We start from the raw sequence: 24,544 nt of genomic DNA, 5'->3' as shown, positions 1-24,544 counted from the left end.
GCCTTTCACAACCACCGACGTCCCAAAACGCTTTACAGCCAATGAAGTACTTTTTGAAGTGCTGTCACTGTTGTAATGTAGGAAACGCGGCAGCCAATTTGAGCACAGCAAGCTCCCAATAACAGCAATGTGATAATGACCAGATCATCTGTTTTAGTGATGTTGATTGAGGGATAAATATTGGCCCCAGGACACCGGGGAGAACTCCCTCTGCTCTTCTTCGGAATAGTGGCCGTGGGTTTTTTCCGTCCACATGAGAGAGCAGACGGAGCCTCGGTGTAACGTCTCACCCGAAAGACGGCACCTCCGACAGTGCAGCACTCCCTCAGCACTGCGCTGGAGTGTCAGCCTAGATTTTTGTGCTCAAGTCTCATGGAACACAGAATTTTCTGACTTAGAGGCGAGGGTGCTGCCCACTGAGCCACGATTGTCAGAGACCACATTGAAGACAGTGCAAGAGCAACGCTCGGGGAGCGAGATAAGAAGAGGAAAATAATCAGCGGAAAGATGAGGAGGTGTTTGGTTGGGAGGCCAGACAGCAGTGAACTGCTGTAATAGATAACCAGCACTGTGGACTCCAACATTCAGGAAGGTTCCTTGTCCCATTATGTTGAGATATGTTGAGCATCTATAAAGGAAGAATAGTGACTCCAATACCGAGGCTGCTCACTGTATAGGGAATAATGGAGATGAGGGAGCAATCTAATTACTTTTGACATGTAGACACTGTTGTAATGTAGCCAAGTGCACTGGACAATTTGCACACAGACAGCAAATAACCAGTTAGTCTGTTCTTCGTGATGAGGGTTGAGGGTAAATGTTGGCCAGGACACCGGGAGAACTCCCTGCTCTTCTTTGAATAGTGCCGTGAGATCTTTTACATCCATCCGACAGGGTCTCGGAGTAACATTTCCATCTGAAAGATGGCGCCAGATTGATGTAAAAGATCCCATGACACCATTTTTAAGAAGAGTAGAGGAGTTCTCCCCGGTGTCCTGGACAATATTTATCCCTCAACCAACATCACTAAAACAGATTATCTGGTCATTTACCTCATTGTTGTTTGTGGGAGCTTGCTGTGTGCAAATTGGCTGCCGTGTTTCCTACATTACAACAGTGACCACACTTCAAAAGTACTTCATTGGCTGTAAAGTGCTTTGGGACACCTTAGGTCGTGTAAGGTGCAGTAGAAATGCAAGTTCTTTCTTTCTTTTCAAGTGCACTTTCCAGTAGGGCTGGTTGGATGGCAGTCAGGAGCAGGAAAGCTCAACTGAGAGCAGCTAACTCGGTCTACCTTGGGTAGACCACACTTGGAGTACTGTGCACAGTTCTGGTCTAGAACCTTGGGTAGACCACAGTTGGAGCACTGTGCACAGTTCTGGTCTAGAACCTTGGGTAGACCACACTTGGAGCACTGTGCACAGTTCTGGTCTAGAACCTTGGGTAGACCACAGTTGGAGTACTGTGCACAGTTCTGGTCTAGAACCTTGGGTAGACCACAGTTGGAGCACTGTGCACAGTTCTGGTCTAGAAGCTTGGGTAGACCACACTTGGAGCACTGTGCACAGTTCTGGTCTAGAACCTTGATTAGACGACACTTGGAGAGCTGTGCACAGTTCTGGTCTAGAACCTTGGTTAGACTACACTTGGAGTTCTGAGCACAGTTCTGGTCCAGAACCTTGGTTAGACTACACCTGGAGTTCTGTGCACAGTTCTGGTCTAGAACCTTGGTTCGACCACACCTGGAGTACTGTGCACAGTTCTGGTCTAGAACCTTGGTTAGACCACACTTGGTGTACGGTATACAGTTCTGGTCTAGAACCTTGGTTAGACCACACCTGGAGTACTGTGCACAGTTCTGGTCTAGAACCTTGGTTAGACCACACCTGGAGGGCTGTGCACAGTTCTGGCCTCCATATTACAAACGGGACATAGAGGCACTGGAGATGGTGCAAAAAATATCTACAAGGATGATACCAGAACTGAGAGGTTAAAACTGTCATAAAGACTGAACAGGCTGGGTTTCTTTTCTCTAGAAAAGAGTAGGCTGAGCGGTGACCAAATAGAGGTCTTTAAGATTAGGAAAGGGTTTGATAGGGTAGATGTAGAGAAGATTTTTCCACTTGTGGGCGAGACCAGAACAAGGAGCCATCAATATAAGATAGTCACTAATAAATCCAATAGGGAATTCAGGAGAAACTTCTTTACCCAGAGAGTGGTGAGAATGGGGAACTCGCTACCACAGGGAGTGGTCGAGGTGAATACAGGAAACTTCGCGATATCCGGCACCGACGGGACCGAGCTGCTGCCGATCTATCAAAACTTCCGGATAGACCAGCGCTAATGTTGAAGGATACGGAGGTTTTCATCTCCGTATCTGACAACAAACACTGTTGCTTAGCAACAGCTTGTAAACACTCGGCCCGTACCTTGGAAGCGTCTCTGAAGCTGTTGCTAAGCTACAGAGATGCTTTCCAGAGCCTGACTGTTAAAAAAATGCTAGGAGAAGAAAAAAAACCTAACCAAAACAGCTGCTGATTTCTGCCGTTAGATCGAGGTTTCCGGACATACAACCTCTGGATAAACCAAAGTTTCCTGTAGATGCATTTAAGGGGAAGCTTGTTAAGTACATGAGGGAGAAAGAAATAGGAGGATATGCTGATAGGGTGAGATGAAATAAGATGGGAGAAGGTTCGTGTGGAGCATAAACTCCCACATTGACCAGTTGGGCTGAATGGCCTGTTTCTGAGCTGTAAATATTGTGCAATTAATTCTATGTAACTCAGCACGGACCTGGGATCAAATCAGGGACCAATTACCCAGCGAGCCATGAGGGGAATTTTCAATAACGTTCAATTTTCAATGACGTTCAATTTTCAATGACGTTCAATTTTCTTCTCAAATATAGTCTCTGACTGAGGGGGAGGGACGTTGGGTGGGCTTTTTTTTTCATAACCTTTCTCAGCATCTATGAATCAGCGCTCATCCCAGTCTTATTTTAATGTTTGTTCGACGCACTGGAACCGGACTCTTGGGCGGGGCCTGCACTTTAGTAAAGATAAGTTTAGAGCAGCGTTAGACTCAGTTACTCAGTTATAGGAGATAAAAACTGCAACATCCTGGCACAGTCGGGTGGAGGAAGGATATATCGGGACTTGCTGACAGTGACGGCCTTGAAATAACGGCCTGGTAGAAGATTCCGGAGCCGGTCCTTGCCTCAGATGCTAAGTTGGGAAGCTTTATTTTGGCTCATGGTGTTGGAATGTCCTGACTGCTCATTAAATATTGGGTCAGGTGTGTGGGGGGAGGGGAGGGGAGAGATGGGTCTCCACGGTCACAATCAGGGTCCTAGTGCTCTTCCGGTTCCTCGGCCACAGGCCTTCTGCGAGCTCATTCCGTTCCCGTTGTTCGACTGACTTGATTTTACAGAATCACAGAATGATACAGCGCAGGAGGAGGCCATTCGCTCATCGTGCCTGTGCCGGCACTTTGAAAGAGCTCTCCGATTAGCCCCACTCCCCCCTGCTCTTTCCCCAGAGCCCTGCAAATGTTTTTCCTTCAAGAATTTATCCAATTCTCTTTTGAAAGTTACTATTGAATCTGCTTCCACCGCCCTTTCAGGCAGCGCGTTCCAGATCACAACAACTCACTGCGTAAAAAAAAAATGTTTCCTCATCTCCCTCTGGTTCTTTTGCCAATTACCTTCAATCTGTGTCCTCTGGTTACCCACCCTCCTGCCACTGGAAACAGTTTCTCCTTATTTACTCCATCAAAACCCCTCATGATTTTGACAACCTCCAGCAAATCTTCTCTTAACCTTCACTGCTTCAAAGAGAACAACCCCAGCTTCTCCAGTCTCTCCACATAACTGGAGTCCCTCATCCCTGGAACCATTCTAGTAAATCTCTTCTGTACCCTCTCCAAAGCCTTGACATCTTTCCTAAAGTGCGGTGCCCAGAATATAGAAACATAGAAACATAGAAGATAGGAGCAGGAGTAGGCCATTCGGCCCCTCGAGCCTGCTCCGCCATTCAATGCGATCATGGCTGATCATCCAAATTCAGTACCCTGTCCCTGCTTTCTTCCCATATCCCTTGATCCCTTTAGCCTTAAGAAATATATCCAACTCCTTCTTGAATATATTTAATGAATTGGCCTCTACTGCCTTCTGTGGTAGAGAATTCCATAGGTTCACCACTCTCTGGGTGAAGAAATTCCTCCTCATCTCTGTCCTAAATGACTTACCCCTTATCCTTAGACTGTGAATTGGACACAATACTCCAGCTGAGGCCTAACCAGTGTTTTATAAAGGCTTAGCAAGAACTTCCTTGCTTTTGTACTCTCTGCCTCTATTAATAAAACCAAGGATCCCGTGTGCTTTTTTAACAGCCTTCTCTACCTGTCCTGCCACCTTCAAAGATTTGTGTACATACAACCCCAGGTCTTTAAAATTGAGCCAAATTTGGTATTGAATGGGGCTACCCATTTGATGGGCTCACTCAATGCCATTCCTGCACTGGTACAGAATATCATTTATACACAAGTTAAAAAAGTAGAGGAAAATGAAAGGGTATCTGGAGTGAGCAGGAGAATAAGATTGCAGACATGTGGGAAAAAAAACACCCGTACAGACTCGATGGGCCGAACGGCCTGTTTCTGTGCTGGAACATTCTATAACACGCCGGTGTGGAATTTAAACCTCAAGCCAGAACAGTAATAAAAACAGAAAGACTTACATTTCTCCAGCGCCTTTCACAACCTCAGGACGTCCCAAAGTGCTTTACAGCCAATGAAGTACTTTTTGAAGTGTAGTCACTGTTGTAATGTAGGAATGGTGCTTTCATGCTTTTCAGACCGAGCGTTCGGTCGTCTTCTTGATGAGATTAGCTGGCAAGTTCTCGGTGAGCTAGCACACGCAGGGAGACCAGGTGTAGGTTGCCATCAGCTCCCATGAGGACGGTGTCAGGGACGCTCAAGTCCACTCCAACTGAGTGGCTCCCGGTGCTGTCCCACATCGCCCCGCCTGCCACTCGCTGCGATGGCACCGTGCTCTGCGAGATGGAAAAATTCATGAGCAGCACTGACCTTCCCATTCACGAAGACTTGAAAAACCCACCACGAATTGAAACTTATAACATTCTGACAGGACTGGAAAGACTAGATGCAGGAAGGATGTTCCCGATGGTGGGGGAGTCCAGAACCAGGGGTCACAGTCTAAGGATAAGGGGTAAGCCATTTAGGACAGAAATGAGGAGGAATTTCTTCACCCAGAGAGTGGTGAACCTGTGGAATTCTCTACCACAGAAGGCAGTTGAGGCCAATTCATTAAATATATTCAAGAAGGAGTTGGATATATTTCTTAAGGCTAAAGGGATCAAGGGATATGGGGAGAAAGCAGGGACAGGGTACTGAATTTGGATGATCAGCCATGATCTCATTGAATGGCGGAGCAGGCTCGAGGGGCCGAATGGCCTACTCCTGCTCCTATCTTCTATGTTTCTATGTTTCTATGTTCTATGAAAGCGCCTTAAAATCGCGCTGGCCATTCTGGGAATCAGCAGCCAATATTCAGGCCGCTGGTATCGACCCGCTATCCAGATGGAGGGAATGGTGAGACGCACACAACATAAAGAACCATCACTGACCCAACAGCAGAGGTCCCTGGCTTCGAACTCCCTCGGAGACAGTGGACAGCGCTCAACCCAATCCGCACAGGGCGTGGACGGTGCGGCCTCCTGCTCCACATGTGGAAGATGAGGGACGACCCGAAGTGCGACTGTGGCCACGGGTCCCAGACCGTGGAACACATCACATCAACCTGCCCACTGAGATCTGTTGTGGGAGGCACCTCATTTCTCCACTCGGCACCTCAGGAGGCCATCGAATGGAGAGCCAAACTAGACAGCCCATTATAAGCTTTTCCCCTCATATGAAACAACAACAACAATGTAGGAATTGCGGCAGCCAATTTGCGTACAGCAAGCTCGCTCAAACAGCAATGTGATAATGACCAGACAATCTGTTTTAGTGAGAAACATTGGCCAGGGCACCAGGGAGAACTCCCCTGCTCTTTTATGAAAAAGTACCGCGGCATCTTTGACCGCCACCTAAGAGGGCAGACGGGGCCTCGGTTTAACGTCTCACCCGATAAGACGGCACCTCTGACAGTGCAGCACTCCCTCAGCACTGGCACTGGGAGCGTCAGCCTCTCAAGGGAATGCTCAAGTCTCAAGACTGTGGTTTAGACATTGGTCGATGGGTGTGGTGGTGCGGTGGTTATGGTACTTGACTAGTAACCCAGAGGCACTGAATTCATAATCCCACCATGGCAATGTGTGAAACCCAACTAACCAGCACCAGAATAAACACCATGAAAGCTACCAAACTGTCCTTAAAAACCCAACATTTTTAAAAATACATTCATGGGACATCGCTGGCAAGGCCAGCATTTATTGCCCATCCCTAGCTGCCCTTGAGAAGGTGGTGGTGAGCCGCCCTCTTGAACCGCTGCAGTCCGTGTGGTGAAGGTGCTCCCACAGTGCTGTTAGGGAGGGAGTTCCAGGATTTTGACCCAACAAGGATGAAGAAATGGCCCGTACATGTCCAAGTCAAAATGCTGTGTGACTCGGAGGGGAACTTGGAGGTGGTGATGTCCCCATGCATCCGCTGCTCTTGTCCTTCTAGGTGGTGGAGGTCGCGGGTTTGGGAGGAACTGTAGGAAGTCCTGGCCTGGACAGCTTCATACCACACACGGTCCTGCTCGCCACTGCTCGTGACTCACAGAGAGAGAGAGAGAGCATTATGGTAGGGAAGAAGGGAACGGGGTGGCGGGGGATCGGGGTGGGAGCGTGGGGGGCTTCACATTGATTACTAAATTGTGAGAATAAAGTGGGTGCATCAGGAAAACCTGATCTTGTGTTCAGACCTCCTTCCATACGGACTTTTAAAAGTAAAGAGATCAGTGGACTTCAGGATCATCCGAGTCCTTTACAAGGATTGACATTTTATCCAAGATTATTTGAGTGATTCTTTCTGAATCAATCCCATTAATTTTTCAAAGGGAATACATTACATTTGGCACTGACGGGTCCCGAAGGACATATTATGTTTACTCCGAAGAACCCTTTGAGTTGTTGGACCAGATCAGAGACGCCCTTCAGAGATGAACCTATTTAACCCTGATAAGTGCCTACCAATAATGTGTGTCTGATTGAGCGTAGGAACATAGGATCAGGAGTAGCCCTTCGAACCTGTTCTGCCATTGAATTAGATCATGGCTGATCTGTATCTTAACTCCATCTGCCCGTCTTGGGTCCCTAACCCTTAATACCCTTACCAACAAAAACCTATCAATCTCAGTTTTGAAATTTTCAATTGACCTCCCTCAAGCCTCAACAGCTTTTTGGGGGGAGAGAGTTCCAGATTTCCACTCCCCTTTGTGTGAAGAAGTGCTTCCTGACATCACGCCTGAACAGCCTGGCTCTAATTTTAAGGTGATAGCAAAATACTGCGGATGCTGGAAATCCGAAATAACAACAGAAAACTCAGCAGGCCAGGCAACATCCGTGGAGAGAGTCTGTGGAATGGTTTCGACCTGAAACGTTAACTCTGTTTCTCTCTCCACGGATGTTGCCTGGCCTGCTGAGTTTTTCCAGCGTTTTCTGTTGTTTATAATTTTAAGGTTCTGCCCCCTTGTTCTGGACTTTGCTTCATATCGCTCGATACCTACCGATCTTGGTCATGAAAGTTCCAAGTGACCCCCAACATACACAGCCTTTTGGGGAAGAGTGTTCCAGATTTCCACTAGAGCGCTTGTTTTGGGAGTCTCGTATCGGGCGTGCGGACAATGTGACCCGTCCATTGGAGCTGATTGAGCGTGGTCAAAGCTTCGATGCTGGGGATGTTGGCCTGAGCGAGAACATTGATGTTGGTGCACCTATCCTGCCAATGGATTTGCAGGATCTTGCGGCGGCAGCGTTGGTGGTACCTCTCCAGTGCTTTGAGGTGCCTGCTGTACATGGTCCATGTCTCTGAGGCATACAGCAGGGCGGGTATCACTGCTTCTCTGTAGACCATGAGCTTAGTGCCAGGTTTTCAATGATAATATTCAATGAAATAATTATAGGAGCGCATGTCAACCCAAGCACCCCACTCACCCGCCCCTTCAACCACCGTCTGCCTCACCTGTGACAGAGACTGTAGGTCCCGCATTGGACTCATCAGTCACCTGAGAACTCATTTTTAATGTGGAAGCAAGTCATCCTCGGCTCTGAGGGACTGCCTAAGAAGAGAAGGCTCAACCCTCAAGATAGGTTCAGATGGAGGAGTCCCATTGACCTATTTGATCTCTCCCTGCCACTAGACCAGGCCTACCAGCCCCTGATGTAGTCGGGCCACTGCCCACACTTTCCAGATGTGAATGGTGCCCTCTTGACAGTTGGCTTCAAGAGCTACTTCTGCCTGGAGGGAGTCTACATAGTTTGGATAAATATTTAGTCATGCAACTGCATAGATTAAAAACTAAAATACACAGTAGTGACAAAATATATCGTCAAAAGTTAAACAGAAATGAATGAGTTACAGGCTGGAATCTAATCGCGGGGTTCGGGTGGTTTATATACAGAATAACGGATACCCAGGAGTGAGTTACAGGCTGGAATCTAATCGAGGGGTTCGGGTGGTTTATATATAGAATAATGGATACCCAGGAGTGAGTTACAGACTGGAATCTAATCGAGGGGTTTGGGGGGTTTATATATAGAATAATAATGGATACCCGGGAGTGAGTTACAGGCTGGAATCTAATCGAGGGGTTTGGGGGGTTTAATCGAGGGGATCGGGGGCTTAAATATAGAATAATGGATACGTTAGCCTCCTCCCATCCCCTTTATCTAACCACATCAGCTTAAGCTCTACAGCGCCTTTCACGACCTCAGGACATGCCAACGTGCTTCGCAGCCAGTGAAGTATTTTTGAAGTGTGGTCACTGTTGTAATGTAGGAAACGGGGCAGCCAATTTGCGCACAGCAAGCTCCCACAAATAGCAATGTGACAATGAGCAGATAATCTGTTTTTAGCGATGTTGGGTGAGGGATAAAGATTGACCTGAGACCTAAGTCTGGGGATGACTGTGCGATACTTAGGGCACTAGGACCCAGGAGCAGTGTCACTCTGAGCAGTATATTTATAGTGGGAGGTTGAGACTGCAGTGCTGTCAGTTCAATTGAAGGGCTGTAGTGAGAAGGGGAGAGAAAGAGAGCGAGAGAGAGAGATAGAAAGGAAAGGAAAGGGAAGGGAAGAAGGAAAGAAGATCAGAGACCTAAGCTAGTACACCATGTCTTTTGCAAGCACCACATCCTCCAGCTCCTACAGAAGGACCTTTGGAGGGAACCTGATGGCATCTCCCCAGCTGTCCAGGGCTTTGTACTCTGGTGGCCGTTTCGGCACAGGGAGCAGCAACCTGTCCTCCAGGATGCTGATCAGCAAGTCCACCAACCTGCCCTCTTTCTCCAGCATCCGGACCAAGACCCCAAGCCGAGGCTATGAGGTGGTGGACTTCAACATCGCCGACGCCCTGAACCAGGAGTTCATCCAGACCAGGACCAACGAGAAGGCGGAGATGCAGCACCTGAATGACCGCTTCGCCAGCTACATCGAGAAGGTCCGCTTCCTGGAGCAGCAGAACAAGGTGCTGGTGGCCGAGGTGAACCGGCTGAAGGGCCAGGAGCCGGGGCGGGTGAACGATCTCTACGGGCAGGAGATGAGGGACCTCCGCCAGCAGATCGACATGCTGACCAACGACAAGGTCCGGGTGGAGGTGGAGAGGGACAACCTGGTGGACGACCTGCAGAAACTCAAGCAGAGGTAGGACAGCCCCACCACCTCAGTGGGGGTTTACAGATGTGGCTGGTATCTCACTCACGTGTCTCAGCCTTGCTCCATTGTTCAGAGCTGTCCCACTCCGTGCGATCATAAATGCCACTCATTTTCCCTAACCTCAGGAGAAGGTGTTGGCAGTGGCTCAGCGGGTTGCACTCTGGCCTCAGAGTCAGAAGGTCGTGGGTTCAAGCCCCACTCCAGGGACTTGAGCACATAATCCAGACTGACACTCTCCCAGTGCCAGTACTGAGGGAGTGCTGCACTGCCGGAGGAGCCGCCTTTTGGATGAGACCTTAAAATGAGTCCGCTGTCTACCCTATCAGGTGAACATAAAAAAATCCCATGGCCATTATTTCAAAGAAGAGCAGGGGAGTTCTCCCCGGTGTCCTGGCCAAAATTTATTCCCTCAACATCACTAAAAATAAATGAGATGATCTGGTCATTGTCACATTGCTGTTTGTGGGAGCTTGCTGTGCGCAAATTGGCTGCTGCGTTTCCTACATTACAACAGTGACTACAGTTCAACAGTACTGCATTGGCTGTAAAGCGCTTTGGGACCTCCTGGGGTTATCAAAGGTGCTATATAAATACAAATCTTCCTTTCTAGTCTTTCCTTTTGGCTGGGGACTGCTGACTGAGGTTTTGACTATGTAGTATAGGTAAGTGACTATAGACTGTGGTTTACACATTGCTCGATGGGTGTGGTAGTGCGGTGGTTACGGTACTTGACTAGTAACCCAGATACAGTGAGTTCATAATCCCACCATGGCAATGTGTGAAACCCAACTAACTAGCACCAGAATAAACACCATGAAAGCTACCAAACTGCCCTTAAACACCCAACTGTTTTTTATTCATTCATGGGATGTGGGCGTCGCTGGCAAGGCCGGCATTTATTGCCCATCCCTAATTGCCCTTGAGAAGGTGGTGGTGAGCCGCCTTCTTGAACCGTTGCAGTCCGTGTGGGGAAGGTGCTCCCACAGTGCTGTTAGGGAGGGAGTTCCAGGATTTTGACCCAGCGATGATGAAGGATCAGCGATATATTTCTAGGTCAGTGTGGTGTGTGACTTGGAGGGGAACTTGGAGGTGGTGGTGTTCCCATGCACCTGCTGCCCTTGTCCTTCTAGGTGGTAGAGGTCGCAGGTTTGGGAGGTGCTGTCAAAGGTTTCATTAATGCCCTTCAGGGAAGGGAACCCGCCGTCTTTACCCAGTCTGGTCTGCACATGACTCCAGTCCCACACTATGGATGGACAATAAGTACAATTTAAAAGAAATGTCAACTAGGACATGTGAGAAAGGGCTCAAGTAAATGCTTGTAGAGATGTGGACTGTTTCTTTGAGATGTGGAGTAATATTCTAGTTTAGGTGCTTAGAGAGAGGGAGAGATTGGAATAGTGTGTGAGAGAGAGAGAGAGAGAGAGAGATTGGAATAGTGAGAGAGAGAGAGAGAGAGAGATTGGAATAGTGAGAGAGAGAGAGAGAGAGATTGGAATAGTGAGTGAGAGAGAGAGAGAGACGGATTGAAATAGTGCGAGAGAGAGAGAGATTGGAATAGTGAGAGAGAGAGAGAGAGACGGATTGAAATAGTGCGAGAGAGAGAGAGAGATTGGAATAGTGTGAGAGAGAGAGAGAGACGGATTGAAATAGTGCAAGAGAGAGAGAGAGAGATTGGAATAGTGAATGAGAGAGATTGGAATAGTGTGAGAGAGAGAGAGAGAGAGAGAGAGATTGGGATAGTGAGAGAGAGAGAGAGACTAGGATAGAGTGTTTGAGTTAGGGAATCCCCTGTGGGATTAGGTGTGTTACTGCAGCCCCTTCACCGCACCGACCATAACAGTTAAAAATAAATCAGGAGTTAAAATGAAAGCTGCTGCTGTCACTATAACCAAGTCGAACACTTGGCAGAGAGATTCACTCTGTAATCTAATCAGCCTTTGATGTAGCGGTTTGTTAATTAAATTTCACCTCTTTCTCACTGGGCGCCAGCCTCCATGACACTATAGGTTCTGTCCTTGGCACTGTGGTGTTAGGGAGAAGGCACAGTAGTCAATCTCCATTAGGGGAGAGTATCTATTGGGCACAATGCTGATCTCTGATTCCACTGCTGAGCAACCAGGAGGGTCCCAGAACAGATACTGCGACGCTGTGGCAGTCAGAGACTTTACTCCGAACTGGAGTACTCCAAATCCCTCGCCCCACCCCCCTCCCTATCTCTCAACCTCCTCCAGCCCTACAACCCTCCGAGATCTCTGCGCTCCTCTGATTCTGGCCTCTTGCACATCCTCGATTTCCTTCACTCCACCATTGGCGGCCATGCCTTCAGCTGCCAGGGCCCCAAGCTCTGGAATTCCCTCCCTAAACCTCTCCGCCTCTCTCTCCTCCTTTACTTCAGTCCTTAAATCCAAGCATTTTGGTCACCTGTCCTAATATCTCCTTATGTGGCTCTGTGTGAAATTGTGTTTGATAATCGCCTTGGGACATTTTTGATATGTTAAAGGTGCAATATCAATGTTGTTGTTGTCTGACCAGAGCCCTGGACAGTTTGATCACGGCTTCCTGTGACGTGGTCAACATTCTGTTGATTGCTGCTCAACTTTGGTGGAACTTGTTAATCGCTACATTAACTAAGAGTCCTAAAGCTCTTTCATCTTCATTCTTAGCTGTTTCAACACTGTTCATGGAGCATGTATATCATCAATTTAACATTGTCGCTCAGAGAGCGAGGAGAGAGGTTACAACCACAACTTGCATTTATATAGCGCCTTGAATGCAGTAAAAACATCCCAGGGTGCTTCACAGGAGCGATTATCAGTTAAAATTTGACACCGAGCCAAAGAAGGAGACATTAGGACAGGGAGCGTCTTAAAGAAAGGGAGAGAGGTGCAGAAGTGGAGAGGTTTAGGGAGGGAATTCCAGAGCTTAGGGCTGAGGCAGCTGAAGGCACGGCCACCAATGGTGGGGCGAAGGAAGTGGGGGGTTGCACAAGAGGCCAGAGTTGGAGGAGCGCAGAGATCTCGAAGGCTTATTGGGGCTGGAGGAGATTACAGAGATAGGGAGGGGGTGAGGCCATGGAGGGATTTGAAAACAAGGATGAGAATTTTTAAATCGAGGCTTTGCTGGACCAGGAACCCATGTAGGTCAGCGAGCACAGGGGGTGATGGGTGAACGGGACATGGTACGAGTTAGGATATGCGAAGCAGAGCTTTGGATGAGCTCAAGTTTATGGAGGGATGGAAGATGGCCTCCTTCTCCGCTGTGAACATCCTTGCTTTTAAGATCTCCTGCTCCCGCTCCCCCATTCTAAGATCTTATCCATCTCGGAAGTATGGCCTGCTAACAGAATCCCTGATATGGAGAGCTTCCTGTGGGTTGAGGGTATACGTACAACAGTACAAATATATTAACTTTACCTTCACTTAATCCTGGAAAGAAATGAACATATTTATCTGCAAGAGTGTCTAGTGCACCTTTAATGAGAGAATCTATATATATAAATCGGTACTTCTGTCATTCTGTCTATCTGTCTGTCTATCTGTCTATCTGTCTGTCATCGCGTGTGCTTATGGGTATGCACTCGAAAGTTACAGGGCGTACCTACGCGCGCGTTACCTCCAAAGAAAGCTTACGCTTCCGAGACGGGTTTAAGCGTATTTATGTTTCGGCCGGGCTAAAATCCCGCCCGCGGTATCCCAAAAACCTTCAACGTTCCGCTCATTAGCATCTCATTATCCGCTCATTAGCGACAGAGTTACCTTGAGCTCGACCAATCGTACGCCGGGTTGCTGGCGTGTGCCGCCGGGCCAATCGGTGCACGTGTGGCCGGGCTTTATCGTTCTGAACCGAGGTGAGTCGCCGCCATCTTGATTCCAAACTTTTCCTTTCTTTTTCCCGCTTTCTGCGTCTTAAAAAAAACGTTGCTTTTAAAACACATATTGTTTTAAAAAAAAATGATTTCGAAAGTAATTAACTTATCTAATCTCATTAATTTTCCTACCTTTCCCGTTTTTCCAGGTAGGCCTAGAAGCCTCGGCGTCTCCTCCGCACCGACGCCCGAGCTAGGCACCTCCCGGCCCCACTCGAAGGCTGGAGGGCCGAGCCTCAGCCCAGCGCCGCTAGGGTGCGCGCGCAGCAGGAGCTGAGACGTCTCTGGCTCGGCCGGGGGACGGGGCTTGCTAAGCGTCCAGCGTTACCCTGGCAACCGGGCCCGCCGGACGTCTCGCACAGCCGCAATCGGCGGTCTTCACCTGGGGGGGCCGCGACCCTCGGGGGGGGGGGTGCCGCGCGCGCAGCAGGAGCAGCTGAGACGCGGCGTCTCTCTCTCTGGCTTGCTCAGCGTCACGGTTGCCCTGGCAACCGGGCCCGCCGGCCGAGAGAGACGCCGCGTCTCAGCTCCTGCTGCGCGCGCAATCGGCGGTCTTCACCTCGGGGGGGGGCCGCGACCCTCGGGGGGCGCGCCCCCCGCCCTCCCTCGTCCCCGCCCTCCCTTCCCCCCCTTTCCCCCCCCGCCCTCCCCCCCTTCCCCCCTCCCTTCCTCCCCCCCGCCCTCCCCCTCCCCCCTTCCTCCCTTCCCCGCCCTCCCCCTCCCTCCCCCCGCCCTTCCCCTCCCTCCCCTCCCTCCCTTCCCCCTCCTCCCTCCCCCCCCTCCCCCGCCCTCCCCCCCTCCCCCCGCCCTCCCCCCCTCCCCTCCCCCTCTTCCCTCCCCCCTCCCCTCCCTCTCTTCCCCCCAGTCGCGCTCTCTCTTCCCCCCAGTCGCTCTCTCTCTTCCCCCCAGTCGCTCTCTCTCTTCCCCCCAGTCGCTCTCTCTTCCCCCCAGTCGCTCTCTCTCTCTCTTCCAACAACAACATTCCCTCGAAAAAGCCTCGGCACCGCCGGGCACTTCAGCTAGTATAATATACACTGAATATATTATCATAGAATGATACAACACAGAAGGAGGCCATTCGGCCTATCGTGCCTGTGCCGGCTCTTTGAAAGAACTATCCAATTAGTCCCACTCCCCCTGTTCTTTCCCCATAGCCCTGTAAAATTTTCCTTTTCAAATACAGTATTTATCCAATTTCCTTTTCAAAGTTACAATTGAATCTGCTTCCACCCCGTTTCAGACAGATGTTCCAGATCACAACAACTCGCTGCATAAAAATTGATTTCGATTGGGATAGAACTGAAAGGAAGTTATGTTAAACTTGTATAGAACCTTGGGTAGACCACACTTGGAGTACTGTGCACAGTCCTGGTCTAGAACCTTGGGTAGACCACACTTGGAGTACTGCGCACAGTTCTAGTCCAGAACCTTGGGTAGACCACACTTGGAGTACTGCGCACAGTTCTAGTCCAGAACCTTGGGTAGACCACACTTGGAGTACTGTGCACAGTTCTGGTCTAGAACCTTGGGTAGACCACACTTGGAGTACTGCGCACAGTTCTAGTCCAGAATCTTGGGTAGACCACACTTGGAGTACTGCGCACAGTTCTGGTCTAGAACCTTGGGTAGACCACACTTGGAGTACTGCACACAGTTCTGGTCCAGAACCTTGGGTAGACCACACTTGGAGTACTGTGCACAGTTGTGGTCTCCATATTACAAAAAGGATATCGAGGCATTGGAGAAAATGTAAAAAAGATTTACAAGGATGATACCAGAATTGAAAGGTTATAACTTCCGGGAAAGACTGAACAGTCTGGGGCTCTTTTCTCTAGAAAAGAGAAGGCTGAGGGGTGACCCAATAAAGATTGTTAAATTATGAAGGGGTTTGATAGGGTAGATGTAGAGAAGATGTTTCCACCTGTGGGGGAGTCCAAAAATAGAGGTCACAAATAAAAGATAGTTACTAATAAATCCAATGGGGAATTTAGGAGCAACTTCTTTACCCACAGAGTGGTGAGAATGTGGAACTCGCTACCACAGGGGGTGGTTGAGGCGAATAGCAGAGACAGATTATTATCTGAATGGCAATAGATTGGGAAAAGGGGATGTGCAACGAGACCTGGGTGTCCTTGTGCACCAGTCGCTGAAGGTAAGCATGCAGGTGCAGCAGGCGGTTAAGAAGGGCAAATGGTATGCTGGCCTTCATAGCGAGAGGATTCGAGTACAGGAGCAAGGATGTCTTGCTGCAGTTGTACAGGGCCTTGGTGAAACCGCACCTTGAGTACTGTGTGCAGTTTTGGTCGCCTTATCTGAGGAAGGATGTTCTTGCCATGGAGGGAGTGCAGCGAAGATTCACCAGACTGATACCTGGGATGGCAGGAATGACGTATGAAGAGAGATTGGGTCGATTAGGCTTATATTCGTTAGAGTTTAGAAGAATGAGAGGGGATCTCATTGAAACTTATAAAATTCTAACAGGACTAGACAGACTAGATGCAGGAAGGATGTCCCCGATGGCAGGGGAGTCCAGAACCAGGGGTCACAGTCTAAGGATAAGTTGCAGTTGTACAAGGTATTGGTGAGACCACACCTGGAATACTGCATACAGTTTTGGTGTCCATACTTAAGAAAAGACATACTTGCTCTCGAGGCAGTACAAAGAAGGTTCACTCGGTTAATCCCGGGGATGAGGGGGTTGATATATGAGGAGAGGTTGAGTAGATTGGGACTCTACTCATTGGAGTTCAGAAGAATGAGAGGCGATCGTATTGAAACATGTAAGATTGTGAAGGGGCTTGATCAGGTGAATGCGGTGAGGATGTTTCCAATGATGGGTGAAACTAGAACTAGGGGGCATAATCTTAGAATAAGGGGCTGCTCTTTCAAAACTGAGATGAGGAGAAACTTCTTCACTCAGAGGGTGGTAGGCCTGTGGAATTTGCTGCCCCAGAGAGCTGTGGAAGCTACATCATTAAATAAATTTAAAACAGAAATAGACAGTTTCCTAGAAGTAAGGGGAATTAGGGGTTACGGGGAGCGGGTAGGAAATCGGACATGAGGCTAGGTTCGGATCGGTCATGGCCCTGTGGGTGGCGGAGCGGGCCCAGGGGCCGTGTAGCCTGGTCCTGCTCCTACTTCTTGTGTTCTAATTCTGTGCTAGATTTCAGGAGATGGTTCTAGTCACAGGGATTAGTGGAAACCTCGGGAACAAACTGCCAGCTAGGAGTCCTTCAAGAGTAAATTGGGCCTGTTCCTGCCTGGGGTGGAGATCACCTCTTACAGAAGGTAAGTACTGCAGGAAATACAGGGACAGAGTGACCTCCTGGACGAGTTTCAATCGCCTATGGGTCGGAGAGGAATTTCCCAGATTTTTTCTCCCAAATTGGCCATTGGGTTTTTTATCTGGTTTTTCACCTCTCCTGGAGATCACATGGGTTCGGGTGGGATGGAGAGTGAAAGTAGATTTGAGGTTAGGATCAGATCAACCATGATCTTATTGAATGGCGGAGCAGGCTCGAGGGGCCGATTGGCCTACTCCTGCTCCTATTTCTTATGTTCTTATGTTCTTATGATAAGGGGTAAGCCATTTAGGGCAGAGATGAGGAGGAATTTCTTCACCCAGAGAGTGGTGAACCTGTGGAATTCTCTACCACAGAAGACAGTTGAGGCCAACTTATTAAATATATTCAAGAAGGAGTTAGATATATTTCTTAAGGCTAAAGGGATCAAGGGATATGGGGAGAAAGCAGGGACAGGGTACTGAGTTTGGATGATCAGCCATGATCTCATTAAATGGCGGAACAGGCTCGAGGGGCCGAATGGCCAACTCCTGCTACTATCTTCTATGTTTCCATATGCATTTAAGGGGAAGCTACATAAACACACGAGGGAGAAAGGAATGGAAGGATATGTTGATGGGGTGAGATGAAGAAGGGGTGGGAGGAGGCTCGTGTGGAGCGTAAGCAGCGGCATGGACCAGTTTTGCCTGTTTCTGTGCTGTCAATTCTATGTAATGCTATGTAATGTTGACCAGATTTTTGACCTTCATCTGAACCCCACTTTCTAGCAGAGAGCAGCAGTTCCACCAGGAGCTGGAGTGCCAGGGTCGGTAGATAGCCAGCGTTCTGATGTAACCGAATGCCCAGTTTAAAAGGGTCGATACGGAGAAACGGTTTCCTCTGATGGGGGAATCAGGAACGAGGGGACATAATCTTAAAGTTAGAACTGGACCAATCGGGAGCATTTCTTCACCCAAAGGGTAGGGGGAAATCTGGAACTCTCTCCCCCAAAAGAATGTGGAGTCTGGGGGTCAATTGAATCTTTCAAGACTCAGATCGATAGATTGTTGTTGGGTGAGGGTATCAAGGAATATGAAGCAAAGGTGTGTAAATGGAGTTCAGGTACAGGTCAGCCATAATCTAACTGAATAGCGTAGCAGGCCCGAGGGGCTGAATGGCCTCCTCTTGTTCCCTACAACCCTCCGAGATCTCTGCACTCCTCCAATTAAGGGCCTAGAAATTGGGTTGGTAGCGCCGGCGCTGAGCGCCTAAAGAGACCTAGAATTGGGGTGAAGCCCTATGTTGGGGCGGACGCTATGAAGATAGCGACAACTCAGATATTGACTATACATTTAGCGCCTGCGCTAAGTGTTTGCGCGCGCCCGCGAGCGCAAGCAGTTCATGACGTCATTTCAGTGTGCAACGCCTTCTAGGATCGCCTGAGCGCATATTGGGTGGCGCCCGGAGCCTTAGCGCCCAGCGCTATTAGTGACAGTTTGAAGGAGGGCTAACAGGCCCTTCTCGGAGTAGGGGGGCGCTATTTAAAGGGGACAGCTTTAGTGCAGAATCTTCTGCCACTTGGCCTGCTCATTGCGATCGTTGCTAGAGAGAGTTGGCGAGCTAATGTGGAGCGGAGTTCTGGGAATTTAGCTTTACAGTACTTGGGTCCTTCAAACCTGTCCGAAGCACTTGCAGCACTACACCTAAAAGCCTTTTGACCAACTGGCATCGGAATGAGAGTTTGTTTGGAGGGCGACGGCCTCATCGCCCAACACTGTGAAGGGGCAGAGAGACGGCGGGAGAGAGGGCCGGGATTGGCCAGAAGGAGGAGGGGCAATGGAGGTCGGCCAATCCGACGGGAAGCTGCGAGGGTCTTTAGGCAGCAGGTGACAAGCCTTGACATGTCGGAGGAGCAGTGTTTGGGAAGGCTCCGATTCTGGAGGGACATTGTTACTGATCTGTGCCACCTGTTTGGTCAGGATCTGCAGCCGCGTGAACGCTGCAGAACCTCTCTGTCCGTGATGGCTAAACTGACTGATGGCCTCCATTTTTATGCCAACGGATCCTTTCAGTCAGCCATTGGGGACACTGCGACTGTCGCTCAGGTTGCAGTCCACTGTTGCATCCGGCAAGTTACAGAAGCCCTTTATAGGCGAAGGCGTCAAATCATGACCTTCCCTCGGACCCTGCACAAGCAGGCGGAGGGCGCGCAGGGTGTCGCTTCTATTGCAGACTTCCCCATGGTGCAGGGGGCGAGTGACAGCACAGACGTGGCTTTGAGGGCGCCGTGCCATCATCCTTAGGACTTCCGCAACCGCAAGGGGTTGCACTCCCTCAACATGCAGCTGGTCTGTGACCACCGCCAAATCATCATGGCAGTCACCGCGCATTTCCCAGGGTGCAGCCACGATGCCTTTATCCTGCGGTTGACCTCAGTTTGTAACCTTTTTGAGGGGCTGCCTCGAAGATGAGGCTGGCTTACTGGGGACAAGGGCTATCCTCTCTGGCCATGGCTGATGACAACACTCCGTGTGGCCGACACCCCAGCAGAAGAGCTGATCAGCAGCGGCCATCAGGCGACCAGGCACAGTAAACAGCACACTATTGGTGTTGTCAAAAAGCGTTTCCAATGTCTGGAACATTCGTGGGGATCCCTGCAGTACTCGCCGCAGCAAGTGGGACACATCGTCGTCGTCTGCTGCATGCTCCACAACTTGGCGAATCGACGCACCCAGCCAATTCCAGCTGTCCCTCAACGACCAGCAGAGCAGGCGGAGGAGGAGGAGTATGAGGAGGAGGAGGAGGAAGAGCAGGCGGAGGAGGAGGAGGAGGAGGAGGAAGAGCAGGCGGAGGAGGAGGAGGAGGAGTATGAGGAGGAGGAGGAGGAGGAAGAACAGGCGGAGGAGGAGGAGGAGGAGGAGGAAGATGGAAGGGCTGCTGAAAGTGGAAGGGCCATACGTCAGAGGCTCATCTGGACTTGTGTCGAGACCCCTGTGGCGGAATGATGAGAGTCTTAACTCATGCACACTTTGGATGTTTGAGGGCCTCTGAATGCCAGCATCACTGAAACTAGTCACATGCACCATACCACATTGAAACTTCTGTTTATTGGCACAAAAGTCTTTCATTACAGCTAAACAACGTAATGTCAACAGAAACCATAACTTTCAAAATAACTGTGAACTGTTCGGCAAAGCCGCAAAACTCAACAAACCTTCTGCAAATATAACAACAGGTGAGGGTGTCCTTGAATTTGGACAAACAAACGTCTCAGCACCTCCCTCTACAACTGGCCCCTTGAGGGAGAACGACTTCTCTTTCGCGCCCGGCCCCTTCCCTCCCTGCTGCTCCTACGTAATTGAACCCCAGTGGCGGCCTCAAGGCTGGGGGATGCCTGCTGACTGTCTGGAAGCGCAGAAGCCCCTGAGGGACGGCCTGGCCGACCTCTGGGCTTGGAGGGTGCGGACGCAGGATGCTTGATGTGACCATGGCTGGAAGCAGTGTGGCCTGCAGGTGGTGGCAGCTGCAATGCAGGCGTCCCAGCGCTGGCATGTGCAATGGTCACCTGCCGAGAGAGGACACCTGCACCATGGTCGGACGACACACTGGCTATCTGAGGGGAGCGGCTCGGCTCATCCGCCACAATCGCATGCTCCACTGATTGCTGGCCTTGTATGGGACTGGAAGGGCCCGGGGTGATCCTAACTGATGCAGAGAGGGTGGCTACAGTGAGAGATCGCGTTGCGTCAATCTGGCTGTGGCGGAGCCCAGCAAGTGACTGCGTGGCAACAGTGAGGACCTGTGTGCCAGGTGCCAGTGCTTCGGAGAAGGCCTGGACAGTTCTTCCCATTGCCTCGGACAAGCCAGGTGCCGACCGCTCCACTGCCTCGGACAAGCCCTGCACAGACCTTTCCAGGGATTGTCCGAAGCCCTGAACAGTCCTTTCCATAGCGACTCAAAGCCATGGACAGTCCTCTCCATTGTTGGGCCGAAGCCCTGGATAGTCCTGTCCATTGTTGCCCCGAAGCCCTGGATAGACCTGTCCATTGTTGCCCCGAACACCTGCAGAGTCCTGTCCATTGTTGCCCCAAAGCCCTGGAGAGTCCTCTCCATTGTTGCCCTGAAGTCCAACATACTCTTAGCCAATGAATCTATTGACTCAGGCATCTTCTCGACTGCAGCCATCAGCTCCGTGTGTCTGACCCGGGCCTGTTTGCTCATCTCAGCCAGGCGACGCACCTCATCTGCACTCTGTGCAGCAGTCATCACGACCTGCCTTGCCCTCCGGGGAGACGGTGGCCGAACTTGCCTATCCCCCGTGCGTTGCTGCATGCCGCTTGGTCCGGCAACTGGTTCATCCTCAGAGCCCCCCCCCTCCCCTCCAGGGGACTACTATCCCCAGTCTGTAGATGTGTCAGCTCCCCGGATTCTGCAACGGCTGGTCCGGATTCCTCCTGGTCCTCGCCTCCGGTGGCACTAGCACTGGCAGCTTCAGCGCGTTGAGCCCGAGTTGGTGCTGCTTCATCTGAAAGTGGGAGGTGGAAGAGTGGCTTTAGCAAAAGGACAGCTTTGCTGAAAGGCATGCCAGATTGCGGCAAGGCTCTGACATGGCTGCACACTGAGGATGCATGCTGGCGGGGGGACCAAGTGGAAGGCAACAGGTGAAAAAGGTGAGAGTCTTACCCTCGCTGTCGGTAATGGGGTCGGCAGATGCAGTGGTCACAGGACCAGACAGACGTCCTCCAAGTATCTGGTGCACTCTCTCCTCCAGATCCGTCAGAGTGACCACTTGTGGAGGTCCGCCACCGGTTCGACGCTGCTCCTTCCGGATCATCGCCAGCTTGGACTGCAGGGGAAAGAAGGGGAAGTTCTGTAACATGATGCCTTGAGAGATCATCGCATGCCCCCCATGGTGCAAGAGCCCTTACATGAGGCCTTGAGAGATCATCGCATGCCCCCCATGGTGCAAGAGCCCTTACATGAGGCCTTGAGAGATCATCGCATGCCCCCCATGGTGCAATAGCCCTTACATGAGGCCTTGAGAGATCATCGCATGCCCCCCATGGTGCAAGAGCCCTTACATGAGGCCTTGAGACATCTGTCCATGTGTGTGCCCAGGAAGGGCCATGGGTGCATGCTGACAGATGGCCATTGGGGCATCATTGCAGCAGGGTGCCCGAAGTCAGCTGCAGATGGAGGGAATCAGAAGATTGCTAAACCATCACTCACCCTAACGATCCATGTGAGGTCGTTGAATTTCTTCCTGCACTGAACAGGGGTCCTGGTCGCCATGCTGCTGGAGTTGACCCTCACAGCAACCTCCCTCCAAGATCGTCGGTAAGCCTTCTGATTCGGCCTCTTGCCATTATCCGGATACAGGACCTCTCGACGGCGTTCAACTGCAGCCACCAAGTGGTCCAGAGCCTCACTGCTGAAGCGCTCTGCTCTCTGTCTAACCTTCTCCATGCTGAACAAGTTTGTACCGCCAGACAAGGGCGAGCGCCGAATCTGAGGCCTACAGGGCATTGGGTGTTGAAGCTCAGGCTGACTGACCCACCCCTTTAAGAGCCGGCCGGCGCCTGGAGGTCTCGTGGTTTCCCGTAATTGAGATCACCTGCGCTGCGCCCGTCCGCGTCGATATTGAGTAGTGCCTGAACTTTTGCGCCTTAAGAGCACCGTGCAATGGCTGAATTAGTGCCTCAATCCCCTTTGGGGGCGATGCAACCCAATATCTCGCCAGGCAGCGATAACTTTCGTCTGGCTATAAACTTAGCGCTCCGCCAGTTCTAACGCCTCAAGCGAGGCTATACCCAATTTCTAGGCCTTGGCCTCTTGCGCATCCCCGATTTCTATCGCTCCACCATTGGCGGCCGTGCCTTCAGCTGCCTGGGCCCTAAGCTCCGGGATTCCCTCCCTAAACCTCTCCGCCTCCCTCTCCTCTCTCTCTTCCTTTAAGATGCTCCTGAAAACCTACCTCTTTGGCCAAGGTTTTGGTCACATAGATACATAGATACACATAGATACATAGATACATAGAAGATAGGAGCAGGAGTAGGCCATTCGGCCCCTCGAGCCTGCTCCGCCATTGAATGAGATCATGGCTGATCATCCAAATTCAGTACCCTGTCCCTGCCTTCTCCCCATATCTCCTTTTGTGGCTCGGTGTCAAATTCTCTCTGCTAATCGCTCCTGTGAAGCGCCCTGGGGGGCGTTCTACTACATTGAAGGCGCTAAATAAATGCAATTTGTTGTAATGTTCCTATGAAAGATGCTTTTACCAAGTTGACGTAAGAAAACTACTAGGCACTTGGTCTAAGCGTTAAACAAAGCTTTAATCAACTGTTTTACAACATGGAGGTCTAGTTGTGTCCTTCACTAGTTCCTGTTAAGAATGTCCTGCGCAAGCTGGGCCCGTGCCCGAGTATTTATACTCTCCCTGGACAGCGCCACCCACAGGCCGCTCAGTATCATTTCATAAGTCTTTCTTTCATGAATGACAAGATTCATGTCACAAGTGTCATGTGGTTCCTGATTTGATGACTCTGTGGCGGAACCACCAGAGGATTACGGACAATTGTATATAATTCCTTTTACAGCAATGTAGTACAGCTGGGGGCTTTAATGTATCTATTAACTGTACTAGGACTTCTTTCCTGTACTCCGCGTGATGACGTCATGCCGTCCATCACGTGATCTCTCAACGGCGGGAAGAACGTGATGACGTCATGACGTCAGAGCTCGGAACCTGCTAGCAGTTGAGCTCGGAACCTGCTGGCAGTTGAGCTCGGAACCTGCTGGCAGTTGAGCTCGGAACCTTCTAGCAGTTGAGCTCGGAACCTGCTGGCAGTTGAGCTCGGAACCTTCTAGCAGTTTCCAGAGAGGCTTTCAAGCAGACCAGACCTATTTGTATTGTATCCTACAGTTTCCTGTACAGCTTCGTTTGTTCATTAAATTTTATTGTTTTTGATTTTCTGAGTCGATCTCAATTCTTCGACTAGGAACCCCAGTTCCTACATTGGTGACCCCGATTTCTTCGAACAATTTTCGTTGAAGTTACATCATGGACACGAACGCCGTCACCCTCAAACTGCCGCAATTTTGGGAGCAACAACCGGCCGCGTGGTTTTTACAGGCGGAAGCCCAATTTGCAATCCAGGAAATAGCAGCAGATTCAACCCGTTATTATTACGTGGTCTCCGCCCTCGACAGCGCCACGGCCTCGCGGGTCGTCAGCCTCCTCGAGAGTCCACCGAACGATGGCAAGTACGAAGCTTTAAAAGCACGTTTACTGCAGATTTTCGGTCTGTCCAAGTCGGAGCGTGCTCGCAGACTTATCTCCATGCCCGGCCTCGGGGACTCAAAACCCTCAGAGCTCATGAGCCAAATGCTCACGCTTTTGGGCTCGGAATCGCAATGTTTTCTGTTCCGCGAGCTGTTTCTCTGTCAACTGTCAGAGCCAGTACAGACGGCCTTAGCCAATTCCGTGATCACGGATTGTGCTGAACTCGCCGCGGAAGCGGAT

At 50.4% G+C, this 24,544-nt stretch overlaps 1 protein-coding gene across 1 annotated transcript in view; it reads left to right on the top strand.

Annotated features, from left to right (window-relative positions):
- The first annotated feature begins 9,182 nt into the window (after positions 1-9,182).
- The window catches only part of LOC147120625 (desmin-like), a 63,411-nt gene continuing 48,049 nt past the window's right edge, over positions 9,183-24,544 (top strand). Inside the window, exon 1 of the mRNA XM_085986768.1 lies at positions 9,183-9,864. Within this exon, the coding sequence (XP_085842894.1) occupies positions 9,335-9,864 (530 nt within the window). The 5' untranslated portion in view covers positions 9,183-9,334. The remainder of the gene's footprint in view (positions 9,865-24,544) is intronic.

This window comes from Somniosus microcephalus, chromosome 4, assembly GCF_052327205.1.
Source record: "Somniosus microcephalus isolate GS21.2 chromosome 4, FLI_Smic_1.0, whole genome shotgun sequence".
Taxonomy (NCBI): domain Eukaryota; kingdom Metazoa; phylum Chordata; class Chondrichthyes; order Squaliformes; family Somniosidae; genus Somniosus; species Somniosus microcephalus.
This window is presented reverse-complemented; position numbering and strand designations above follow the sequence as displayed.